Here is a 14040-nt window from a genome sequence, read left to right on the forward strand (position 1 = left end):
AAAAGAAAAGAAAAGAAAAGAAAAGAAAGAAACGAAAAGAAAAGAAAGAAAGAGAAATAAAAAAAGAAAGCAAGGAAAGCAAGCAAATACCAAAAACACTCTGGATAGCAATAGTGAAATCATATGAAATATATAGGGAAAAAAAGCTAATTCTAAGAAGATACTAGATGTGAATGACTGTTTGAGACTCCATGTTAATACCAATGTTGATGACAATCTATGTCTAGGTCCACACAGGTTGTTTCTCACTCATACACGTTGGTTGTTGTAGCATTCATCCAAAACATGAAGTAAAAATCTGGTAGTATAGTAAAATACTTTAAGCTCCTTTAAATAATATATTATTTCTTCATCAACCAATCACTTACCTAAACACTCTTACAAAAGACTTCTATCTTTAAATCAGCCTACTTCAGAGAATATTATCTTTTGCACAGTTATCATACAGTCTATATAAAGAAGAATTTTTTTTTCTTCTTTGCACACACTATAGAAAGTTACATAAAGAAACTTTACAAGTAAGGTATTTTTAAGTGTGAAATTTAGTGAACAAATTTCTTCAGTTGTTTATGTCACTATGATTGCTTGGGATTTGAGGTGTCCATTCTCATTGCACATGTATAAGTATTTTCATTCTCATCCATATTTCTGTTTTCCCCTTAAAGGTAAGTTAATCAGAACTGCAAGCTGTTTGAAGATGTGGGGAAGATCTAATTTTGTGTAACACTTTTCCTTTTGGTCTTGTTAGGATGCCAGCTGAGTCTAATTACCAATTTACTCATTTTAAATGAAACCTTTTATTAATTGGAAAAGAGGCCAAAAAGCCATTTGTTTTAAAAGCTTGCACAAATAAATATATTGCCCAGTGAATGTACTTGATAACTGGATGAAGTGACTTATATCTACTGATAAAAATAAACATGGTAAAGTTCAGAAGCCCAAAACAGTAATCTAAAACATGTATCTAAAAATAAAAGACATGCTGACATGATCATAACCAATTAACTTATGTCTAAAAATATGCTGAAATGGAAGAAGTTATTGCATAAATTTTTCCATTCCTGTTAAGTTCTTCCATTTAGTGTTTTCAAGTTTAACTAGACAATAAATATCATTTCTACAAGTACCAAGATTATGAACATGAAAATATTTTTATTTTAAAATAATTAGATTCTTACCCTGATCGAAGGGTTTTCCCGGACTCCAAGTACGGAAATAATCATCCTAAGGGGGAAAATAATGTGAATTGAGTGTATATGAGTAATTAAAATGCAAGGGTACATATAAAATCTAAAATAAAATATGAAACACAAAAGATGTATACAAACCTCTACTTCCTGCAATGGCAAGCAGTGAATTATAAAATAAATAAATAAATAAAAATAAAAAAAGAAACAAGAGAAAAAGAATAGTTATCAAAAGGGAACACACTGTTTGCAAGTTACAGAAACGTCTTTCAATAAACGTGTTCATCTTCATTGCAAGTCAAGGTTACTAAAACACTTTAACTATTTTTATTTGCCACTTCTCCTAAATATTACAACACAATGCTTTCAATTACAATTCAGCACATAATATAATATGCAGATAATTACCCTAAGCTAATAAACAATTAAGTATCTTACCACTTTCCAATTATACAACTTCATTTCCGCCTCATACAACAGTAAATGGAACTATTCATGTAGCAGAGAAGCTACCAAGTAATTCTGCAATAGCCCATAGAGTATAAATATGGTTTATACAAATCATTCTCTTGTTAATTGAATATCTAAGTTCATCAAAATACAACCTAGAGGTTGAAAAAAAGTGAACACCTAATTAAGTCCTGCCTAAAGTTTAATTCATTAATATGGAAAAGAATCAATGCAATATATTTCTGATATACTTAATAAATATGACATTACAGCACAAACGTAGGGAAACATACACTGAAAAGAATTTTTTAAAGTACAGATAGGGAGATCCAAGATGGTGGAATAGGAACATCTCTGGAGTCCAGTACTCAGCGAGAACAATGCAGAGGGTGAGTGGTCACTGCACTTCCAGACAAGTTTTTACTGCCCACAGAACAGGAGATATCCAGGCCAAAAAGCACTACTAGTTTCCAGCACAGCTGTTTCACCCAATGCCACAGGTTCCTGCACAAAAACTCACACAAATCTAGGAGACAGTTTCAACTGGCGCCTGGAAGGGCTGGGAGACAGAGCCACCCATTCAATTGAAAAAGAGGGGGTGAAAATGGGGGGACAGGTGATCTGGCTTGGCGAGTCCCACACCCACAAAGACCACGAATCTGAAATGCTCAGGATTGACAGGCAGCAAGCGCAGCTGGACCCAGGAAGGTCCAGCTCAGTGGGGGGAAGGGTGTCGGCTATTACCGAGGCACTCTGCCATTACTGAGGCAGTCCACCATTACCGAGGCACTTCTAACTGTACCTCTGTAAACAAAACTGCAAGGAAGTTTACATAGCAGCTGGGCAGAGCCCCTGGCAGCTTAGCAATGCCTCTGCTGGCAGACTGTGACTAGGCTACTTCCTTGCTGGGCACAGCATCTCTGAAAAAAGGCAGCACGTCAGAAACTTATAAATAAAGCCCTATTTCCCAGGACAGAGATCCAGGGAAAATATGCAGTTATTAGTTCCACTGCAGCAGACTTAAACATACCTTCCCAGCACCTCTGAATGGAACAACAGAACTTCCAGCACAGAACCTGAGATCCTATAACAGACATAGTGTCTCCTCAAGCAGCTCCCCAACCCCTGGATATCCAAGGAGTCACCTAATAAAGGAGAGCTCAGGCTGATATCTGGTGGGTACCCTTCTGGGACAAAGATAAGAAGAAAGTGACAGCAACCCTTACGGTTATTCAGCCCCCATGAGTGATCCACAGGCAAGCAGGGTCTGGAGTGGACCTCTAGCAGTCTTGCAGCAGACGGGCCTGTTAGAATGACAACTAAAAAACAGAAAGACATCGCTTCAACATCAACAACAACAACAACAAAAAACACCAACTCAAAGACCCCATCCAAAAGTCACCAACTACAGAAACCACAGGTAAATAAATCCAAAAGATGGGAAGAAATCAGTGCAAAAAGGATGAAAACACCAAAAACCAGAAAACCTCTCCTCCTCCTAGGGATCACAATGCCTCACCACAAAGGGAACAAAGCTGGATGGAAAATGAGTCTGATGAATTGACAGAAACAGGCTTCGGAAGGGGGTTAATAACAAACTTCTCTGAGTTAAAAGAACATGTTCTAACCCAACGCAAGGTAACTAAGAACCTTGAGAAAAGGCTAGACAAAATGCTAATGAGAATAAACAGCTTAGAGACCAATATATAAATGACTTAATGGAACTGAAAAATGCAACAAAAGAACTTCGTGAAGCATACATTATTTTCAATAGCTGAATCGACAGAGCAGAAGAAAGGATATCAGAGATTGAAGATGAACTCAATGAAATGAAATGAGAAGGCAAGACTAGAGAAAAAAGAGTGAAAAGAAATAAACAAAGCCTCCAAGAAATCTGGGATTATATGAAAGGACCAAATCTATGTTTGATAGGTGTACCTGAATGTGACAGAGACAATGAATCCAAGCTGCAAAACACTCTTCAGGATATTAACTAGGAGAACTTCCCCAACCTAGCAAGGCAAGCAAACATTCAAGTCCAGGAAATACAGAGAACACCACAAAGATATTCTTCAAGAAGAGCAACGCCAAGGCGCATAATCGTCAGATTCACTAGGGTTGAAATGAAGGAAAAAATGCTAAGGGCATCCAGAGGGAAAGGTCTGATGGGCTAACCCACAAAGGGAAGCCCATCAGACTCAGAGCATATCTCTCCACAGAAACCCTACAAACCAGAAGAGTAGAAGCCAATATTAAATATCCTTAAAGAAAAGAACTTCCAACCTAGAATTTCATATCCAGCCAAACAAAGCTTCATAAGTGAAGGAGAAATAAAATCCTTTACAAACAAGCAATTGCTGAGAGATTTTGACACCACCAGATCTACCTTACAAGAGCTCATGAAAGAACCTCTAATCATGAAAAGGAACAACCAGTACCATCCACTCCAAAAACATACCATATGGTAAAGTCCATTGACACAATGAAGAAACTGCATCAACTAATGGGTAAAACAACCAGCTAGCATCAAAATGGCAGAATCAAATTGACACAAAACAATATTAACCTTAAGTGTAAATGGGCTAAATGCCCCAATCAAAAGACACAGACTGGCAAATTGGATAAAAAGTCAAGGCCCATCAGTGTGCTGTATTCAGAAAACCCATCTCATATGCAAGGACACAGATAGGCTCAAAATAAAGGGATGGAAGGAAGATTTACCAAGCAAATGGAGATGAAAAAGAGGAGGAGTTGCAATCCTAGTCTCTGATAAAATAGACCTTAAACCAACAAAGATCAAAAGAGACAATGAAGGGCATCACATAATGTTAAAAGGATCGATGCAACAAGAAGAGTCAACGATCTTAAATATATATGCACCTAATATAGGAGCACCAAGATACATATAGCAAGTTTTTTTTTTAATATATATTTTACTGTATTTTAGGTTTGGGGGTACATGTGAAGAACATGCAATATTGTTGCATAGGTACATACATGGCAATGTGGTTTGCTGTCTTCCTCCCCAACACCTATATCTGACATTTCTCACCATGTTCTTAATGACATACAGAGAGACATAAACTCCCACACAATAATAGTGGGAGAATGTAACACTCCACTGTCAATACTAGACAGATCAACAAGACAGAAAATTAACAAGGATATCCAGGACTTCAATGCAGATCTGGACCAAGGGAATGTAATAGACATCTACAGAACTCTTCACCCCACATCCACAGAATATACATTCTTCTCAGTACTACATCACACCTACTCTAAAACTGACAACATAACTGGAAGTAAATCAATCCTCAGCATATGCAAAAGAACAGAAATCATAACAGTCTCTCAGATCACAGTGCAATCAAATTTGAACTCAGGATTAAGAAGGTAACTCAGAACTGCACAACATCTGGAAACTGAACAACTCGCTCCTGAATGTCGATTGGATAAACAATGAAATGAAGGCAGAAATAAAGATATTCTTTGAAACCTACAAGAACAAAGACGCAATGTCCCGGAATCTCTGGGACACATTTAAAGCAGTGTCTAGAGGGAAATTTATAGCAATAAATGCCCATATGAGAAGCGAGGAAAGATCTAAAATTGACTCTCCAACATCAAAACTGAAAGAGTTAGAGAAGCAAGATCAACAAACTCAAAAGCTAGCAGAAGACAAGAAAGAACTCGGATCACAGCAGAACTGAAAAAGACAGAGACACAAAAAAACTCTTCAAAAAATCAATATATCCAGAAGTTGGTGTTTTAAAAAGATCAACGAAATAGACCACTAGCCAGATTAATAAAAAAAGAAAACAGAGAAGAATCAAACAGATGCAATAAAAAATGATAAAGGGGATATCACCACTGATTCCACAGAAATACAAACTACCATCAGAGATTACTACAAACAATTCTATGTACATAAACCAGTAAACGTGGAAAAAATGGATGAATTCCTGGACACCTGCAGCCTCCCAAGCCTAAACCAGAAAGTTGAAACCCTGAATAGACCAATACGAAGGGCTGTATTTGAGGCAGCAATTAATAGCCTACAACCCATAAAAAGCCCAGGTCCAGATGGTTTCACAGCCAAATTCTACAAGACATAAAAAGAGGAGCTGGCACCATTCTTTCTGAAACTATTCCAAACAATCCAAAAAGAGGAATTCCTTCCCAAATCATTTTATGAGAACAACATCATCCTGATACCAAAACCTGATAGAGACCCAACAAAAAAAGAAAACTTCAGGCCAATATCCATGAGGAACATACATGCAAATATCTTCAATAAAATACTGACAAAAGCAATAGCAACAGCATATCAAAAAGCTTATCCATCACGATCAAGTAGGCTTAATTCTGGGGATGCAAGGCTGGTTCAACATATGCAAGTCCATTAACACAATCCACCAGATAAACAGAACCAAAGACAAAAACCACATGATTACTTCAATAAATGCAGAGAAGGCCTGCTACAAAATTCCACAGGCCTTTATGACTAAAACTCTCAATAAACCAGTTATTAATGGAACATGTCTCAAAATAATAAAAGCTATTTATGACAAACTCAGAGCCAATATCATACTGAATGGGTAAAAACAGGAAGCATTCCGTTTGAAATCTGGCACTAGACAAGGATGCCCTCTCTCACGACTCCTATTCTATATAGTATTGGAGGTTCTAGCCAGAGCAATCAGGCAAAAAAAAAGAAATAAAAGGTATTGAATTAGGAAAGGAGGAATTCAAATTGTCTCTATTTGCAGACAACATGATTCTATATTTAGAAGACCCCATAATCTCAGACCAAAATCTCCTTAAAGTGATAAGCAATTTCAGCAAAGTCTCAGAATACAAAGTCAATGTGCAGAAATCACAAGCATTCCTATACACCAATAACAGACTAAAAGAGAGCCAAACCAAGAGAGAACTCCCATTCACAATTGCTACAAAGAGAATAAAATACCTAACAATACAGCGAACAAAGAGGTAAAGGGTCTCTTCAAGGAGAACTACAAACCACTGCTCAAGGAAATAAGAGGACATAAACAGATAGAAAACCATTCCATGGGCATGGTTACGAAGAATCAATATTGTGAAAATAGCCATACTGCCCAAAGTAATTTATAAATTTGACTCATCCCCATCAAGCTACCAATGACCTTCTTCACAGAACTGGAAAAAAACCACCTTAAACTTCATATGGAACCAAAAGAGAGCTTGCATAACCAAGGCAATCCTAAGTAAAAAGGAACAAAGCTGGAGGCATCACACTACCTGACTTCAAACTATACTATAAGGCTACAGTAATCAAAACAGCATGGTACTGGTACCAAAACAGAGATATAGACCAATGGAACAGAACAGAGGCCTCGGAGGCAACACCACACATCTACAATATCTGATCTTTGACAACATGACAAAAACAAGCAATAGGGAAAGGATTTCCTTTTTAATAAATGGTGTTAAGAAAACTGGCTAGCCATGTACAGAAAACAGAAACTAAACCCATTCTGAACAGCTTACACTAAAATTAACTCCAGAAGGATTAAATACTTAAACATAAGACCTGGCACCATAAAAACTCTAGAAGAAAACTAAGGCAAAACCATTCAGGACATAGGCATAGGCAAGGAATTCATGACTAAAATACCAAAAGCATTGGCAACAAAAGCCAAAATAGACAGATGGGATCTAATTAAACTTCACAGATTCTGTACAGCAAAAGAAACAATCACTTGAGTGAACTGGCATCCAACAAAATGGGAAAAAAATTTTGCAATCTACCCATCTGACAAAGAACTTATATCCAGAATTTACAAAGAACTAAAACAGATTTACAAGAAAAAAACCAAACCCATTGAAAAGTGGGTGAAGGACATGAACAGATACTTTTCAAAAGAAGACATATATGAGGCCAACAAACATATGAAAAATGCTCATCATCACTGGTCATTAGAGAAATGCAAATCAAAACCACACTGAGATACCATCTCACGCCAGTTCGAATGGTGATCTTTAAAAAATCTGGAGAAAATAGATGCTGCAGAGGATGTAGTGAAATAGGAACACTTTTACACTGTTGGTGGGAGTGTAAATTAGTTCAACCATTGTGGAAGACAGTATAGCGATTTCTCAAGGACCTAGAAATGGAAATTCCATTTGACCCAGCAATCCCATTACTGGGTATATATCCGAAGGATTATAAATCATTCTATTATAAAGACACATGCAAATGTATGTTCATTGTGGAACTGTCTACAATAGCAAAGACCTGGAACCAATCCAGATGCCCATCGATGACAGGTTGGACAAGGAAATGTGGCACACATACACCATGGAATACTATGCAGCTATAAAAAAGGATGAGTTTGTGTCCTTTCTAGGGACATGGATTAATCTGGAAACCATCATTCTCAGCAAACTGACACAAGAACAGAAAAGCAAACACAGCATGTTCTCCCTCACAGGCAGGTGTTCAAAAATGAGAACACATGGACACAGGGATGGGAGCCTCACACACTGGGGTCTGTTGGGGGGCTAGGGGAGGGACAGCAGTATGTGGTGAGGTTGGGGAGGGATAAAATGGGGAGAAATGCCAGATATAGGTGACAGGGGGATGGAGGCAGCAAACCACATTGCCATGTATGTACCTATGCAACAATCCTGCATGATCTGCACATGCACCCCAGAACCTAAAGTACAATAAAAAAAAAAAAGTAAGGCCAAATGGACTGCGTCTGTTTACCGTTTTTACCATTCTAAAAGCCTTATAGAAGTAGCTCATTAATATCATATTTTATGGTAAATAAAAAGATGTTACTCTTGAATTAAGGCACTGTTTTCACTATGGTAACCTGCCAGAGGAGGGTGGCTCATCACAGTGAAGATGTCACATTTCCTAGCTCTATACTATCAGACCCACTCAAGTCAAATGATTGGAAAGCTACGTAATTTACAGAATTCAACAGGGCTAAGCAGATATTCCTTCTCTTTGTATAATTTAAGGGATTTAAATAAATGCAGTTTTGTTACATGAATATCACACATGGATGAAGTCTCAGCTTTTAGTGTAAACATCACCTGAATAGTGCACACTGTTCCCATCAAGTAATTTCTCACCCCTCACACCCTCACATCCTTTCAAATATCTCATGTGTATTATTTCACACTCTATGTCTACGTGCACACATTATTTAGCTTCTACTTATAAGTAAGAACATGAGGTATTTGACTTTCTCTTTCTGAGTTGTTCCACTTAATGGCCTCCTGTTCCACCTATGTTGAGGCAAAAGACATAATTTAATTCTCTTTTTATGGCTGAATAGTATTCAATTTTCTTTATCCAATCTTCTGTTGATGGGTAGTTAGATTGAATCCAAAACATTTACTCTTCTGAATAGTGCTGTGATAAACATACAAGTGCAGTTACCCCTTTTATATAATGACTTATTTTCCTTTTTAAAATCTTCTTTCTAACCTCTTTGTTAGTGTCTCCAATGTATAAGGAAGAAAATGTAGCACTGATTTTAATCATAGAAATAAATACAACCCTTTATTTATGAAAATTTTAAGTCTCAAAAGTTTTTTAACAGTTCATCACTACCTTCTGTAATCCCACCCCACCAACTTCAAATTTAAAAAAATGACATCACTGTAGTTGATATATTCGTATACAGACAGGGTTATATTAAGAGGAGGAGAGGAGGGCAAATTATAGCAATCTACACCCAGAGATTTTGCAATAAATTATTTAAGATTCGATTAAGGAAGGATAATGCCATTGGATAATTAAATAAACACTGATTATGTATTAACTTAAAAATATTTTAAATACAATTATAGCATGATACAATTCTTGGAAGATTAGACTTTCAAATTAAATTACTCCCCTCAAGTCCCAAAACTTGAGCTAAGCATCATTACGTACTCATCTAATACCTGTTATTTTAAAAAATGTATCTTATTATTTGAGAATGATGACTATTATTTGTTTCAAGCATGGGGAGGAATGGGGCAGCTACAGGCTTAGGTCTCTCCTGAAGCTGAACAGAAAGCTCGATGTGCACACGTGAATGATGGATAAGTGATGGATTTGGAAACAGGAAAACCAGAATTTTAAGTCTGGCTCTACCACTCACTAGCTGCATCATTTTACAAAATATGATGGCCTAGGCTCTCCTCAGATCCCTGTGACTAAAGTTGGAACAATAATCTCTACCTATTTCAGAGGGGGTATACTGGGGTTAGTTATCAAATGTGTGAAATTTGCCAGCACAGTATCTGGACTAGAGGAGGTGTTAAATCTTGTTTTTATATTAATTACTGTGATTTAAATATTCCATATTGTATACATATTAAAACACCACACTGTACCCCATAAATGTATAAAATTATGATTTGATAATTTAAAATATTAATGAATTTTAGAAAGAGCAGCTCTCTATAAAACTAATTTGTCTATTACCTTTTGAGTAGTTTAATAAATAGTATCATTTGTTTTGTGTTTTTTTTATTACACTTTAAGTTCTGAGGTACACGTGTAGATCCTGTAGGATTGTTGCATAGGTACACACATGTCATGGTGGTTTGCTGCTTCCATCTCTCCCGTCACCTACATCAGGCATTTCTCCCATGTTATCCCTCCCCAACCTCTCCACCCACTGCTGTCCCTCCCCTAGCTCCCTATCCCCCAACAGACCCCAGTGTGTGGTGTTCCCCTCCCTGTGCCCTCCATGTAAACTTAATAGTTACTCATAAGGGTCAAGTTTATGTCTATCAGTGTCTTTGGGTAACACCATGGGCAAGCTCACCAAATCCTTTCTTTTTCTGTTTTCTTACAAACAACCATAAACTTCTCCTACTATTTTCAAATCCAGTGTCTAAACTGACCCTCTCCAAAGAAACAACAACAACAACAACAACAACAACAAAACAGTCAAATGAAGCAAATTTGTAAATGCCTACACTTATTGCTATAGTAAATGCAAGAAGGCAAATGTTTTTGCTATCATCTCAGACTACTCTGACATGTTACGGCTACCAGTGGCAACACCCAAAATGATGTGGCTAAGTTTTTATTATGACAGTGACTCCATTCATATAAATATCACAGAGCCCAAGAAAGTGGAAAAGGTGTAGAACTAATTGTCAGTATTAGCACTGAAGTCAGATCATGTCAAAGGGGTGTGTTTCACACAGCACAAGGCATTTGCAACACTGAACACCTGTATAGATGAGCAGGAATTAGGGGAATGCATATTTAAAAAGAACATAATTTTAAAATTTGATCTTAATCACATTTAATGATCTTCCTTCGGAATAATATGGTCAAGTTTCATTTGTTTGGGACCACAGCTGTTTAAAAATCCATAATCACAATTGTAAAACATGAACTTGGTTCTCTTGGTTATGTCAAGTGCAAGCTAGAAGTCTGGCCACTATGAGGATCAAACAAATACATGATGGAAATGCAAAGTCATTCCACTACTAAGCCAATTTTAGACATATTCTTTATGTTCTCACATCATTAGACTTGTTTATTAAAAAAAAAAGAAAAGAAAAGAAAAAAACCCAGTTTCACCTCATTAAATCTTAGGAATTTTTCCAGGGTAAGAAATAAAAGTACTTTCACATCAATGTTCATTCAGGCGCAATTTCTTTTGTTTCAAAAGCTTTGTGTGAATATTGGTCGTTCTCAGGCTTCAATTTTGATGCAAAGTAAGTCAACCAGGGATTTAGAAAGCAACTACAAGAAATGCCCTCAACTGGAGAAATTCTGGGTTTAAATGACTGAAACCAATCCTGAGTGTTTCAAGAGGCAAAGTTGGATTTTTGTCACACACATTCAAAATGCATGCTAGTAAGTTACAGAGACCATTCAAATTTAATATTACACCACTGCCAATGTCTTGTACTTATAGAAAAGATATTGTAAGTTTTCCATAAAATAAAGTTACATAAAAATTGGATTCATGTATTTTACTATTTAAACTATTTCCTTGTGATTCTAATGCTGTATCTTTTTCTCTAATTTTAAATAAAATGTATATGCACTTTATTGAAAACACTTGTGTATTATAGAGTATAGTTTCTCAGCCTTGGTATTATTGATATTTTGAGCCAGACAATTCTTTGTTGTGTCAGGGGTGGAGAGACATTCCTCTACACTGTTCGCTATTTAGTAGTGTCCCCTGCTTCTAGTCATGAGATACGAGTGTGGATACTCCCTGAAAGTGGGACAAAAGAAAAGTGTGACAAGTTATTGCCAAATGTCCTCTGGAAGAAAAATCACTCACTTGAGGACTGCTGATGTGGAGTTGTTGGTAAATAAAGACAAATGAATCAAAATATCTTATAACAAAATACTGCTACAAGTAACAGATTTTCTTCAAAAATGTTTTATAATATTGACAGCACATTAAACATTCCACTTTAAATGTAGAAGTTTCTGTAATATTTTATTAAGAACACTTTACAACTGTATGGGATTTTTTCTTCAAAATATTTAATAGCTATATAATATCCTTTGGTATGAATTTACCGCCATTTATTTAGCTATGCTCTCATATGTCTATGCCTTTATATTGCTTATAAAATTTAGCTAGAATAAATAACATACAAATATATCTGACTAAATTTCTACTTTCTTATAAATAAAAAATATAACTGTAAGTTCAGAAAGGTCATCAGTGTATAAAACCCCACACCCAGCATGAAGAAACTGGTTTCCTTTCCCAATAAGCTTACAACCAAGGCTTTGTACAGTTGAAGTGGGTCAGAAGGATGACTTTACATGGAAAAGTCAACTGCTTGGTTCATTTGTGTCCACACAGTGACATCTGTACTGATAAACTCTCCCATGGTCTGAAGGAATAATTGCGATTGGCACAGAACTAGGTCAGAGATTGTTTAAACATCCTCATAGATTTTGATACAGAATCAATTGGGAATACGGGAGTCGTGATGCCCAAAAGCTCCATAAATGCCTACAGACGAACATAAAAAGTAATCCTCAGGCATTATGGTAGCCATTATTAAGCCATTTAAGCCACCCCAGCTGCTATGAAAAGCTGTTTCAGCAATAAAATCTTACTAAAATCTATGTTTGAATAGAAATGCTAACAAAGCATCCCACTTTTAAATATTAGTAAACAGAGACACGACTGAAGTCTACTGAACAAAACTTTGTCGTACATTCCCACTACTATGTTGCAATTTATATTAACTGCTCCAAAGTTTTTTTTTTTAACTGTAGAAAAAAAGATCACATCATTATAAAGTGAGACACAGGGGATAATACTTTTGAAGGCACATTTCAAATATAAAATGAACGTCAAAATGATGATTATCAATGGTAGCTATTTCTGATAAAATATGTTCATATTCTAAGCAAATAAGACAGTCCAGTTCCGTGTGGGGGATAAAATATTCTGGTCAATCTACTTCAAAACAGTTTAGCTAATAATGTTTCCATTGCATTTCACTTCCTTCCCTGAAGTCTGATGTCAAACTCTCTAGGATTTCATATAAGACTTCTGTATACAGTCATCCATTTGAAATACATACAAACCAACTTTAGATTCAGCTATGGTACTACTAACTATATTTATTGACACCATGTTATTATTTTTTTACACTTTAAATATGTGCAGTTTATTGTATATCAGTTATACCACAATAAAGTTGTAACAAAAAGAGAGAGAAAAAAAAGCTCATTTGAAGTTGTATGTTGCCAAGCTTCACTGTACACTCCTGAACGAGAATAAAAGGGGCAAATATAGTCTCGGTGTTATTACAAAAACAGCTATGATATTGCTGACTCCATGAAAAAGTCTCAGGGACCCCCTAGAGGTCCACAAACCATACACTGACACTATATTATTACAGTGAACATCTTAGCAGTGCTATTGTAAAAGGCTGTCTCCTTTTTGGGTATAGTGTAGAATTGACCTTTACATGGAAAGGTCTACTGCTTGGTTCATTTGTGTCCACACAGTGACATCTGTACTGATAAACTCTCCCATGGTCTGAAGAAATAATTCATCCCCTGTTACCCATGAGTTCTTCTGAATTAAAACCTACTTTCCTGACTAACTGCTTAATCTTGATGCATTGGCTTTAAGTCTTGCTTGAAAGCAATGACCATCACTGTTGAATTCTTTTTCCCCAAGCCAGCAAGTGGAAAAATGGGTCCTAGTCTCACATTCCACCCAAATAGGACATAATTACAAACACAACAAAAATTGCAGAAAGCGTTTTGTGCCCCTAGTCTTCTCCAGGAAAGAAAGGATTGGGCCAGAAGTCCCACACTGAAAGATCTTACTTTTTCCCAAGAAGAAGGTCAAAAAGCAAAATATTCATATTTGAGGGAAGTATGAATGAAAGAGGCAGCCCTGAT

The 14040-nt window shown here is 36.4% G+C and overlaps 1 protein-coding gene across 7 annotated transcripts in view; it reads right to left on the minus strand.

Annotated features, from left to right (window-relative positions):
- SPOCK3 (SPARC (osteonectin), cwcv and kazal like domains proteoglycan 3) overlaps nt 1–14040 on the minus strand; it is a 547888-nt gene that overhangs the window by 353641 nt on the left and 180207 nt on the right. For 4 of the 7 annotated variants that reach the window (XM_037732657.1, XM_017512128.2, XM_017512127.2 and 1 more), the window contains exons 3-4: nt 1329–1337; nt 1179–1224 (exon numbers count right to left, since the gene is read on the minus strand). The exons of 1 other annotated variant lie outside the window; for it this stretch is intronic. In XM_037732657.1, the coding sequence (XP_037588585.1) occupies nt 1179–1224; nt 1329–1337 (55 nt within the window). The remainder of the gene's footprint in view (nt 1–1178; nt 1225–1328; nt 1338–14040) is intronic. 2 more of the 7 variants (XM_017512130.2, XM_017512129.2) reach the window with 1 other exon arrangement.

Source organism: Cebus imitator, unplaced genomic scaffold, assembly GCF_001604975.1.
Source record: "Cebus imitator isolate Cc_AM_T3 unplaced genomic scaffold, Cebus_imitator-1.0 Scaffold462, whole genome shotgun sequence".
Classification (NCBI taxonomy): domain Eukaryota; kingdom Metazoa; phylum Chordata; class Mammalia; order Primates; family Cebidae; genus Cebus; species Cebus imitator.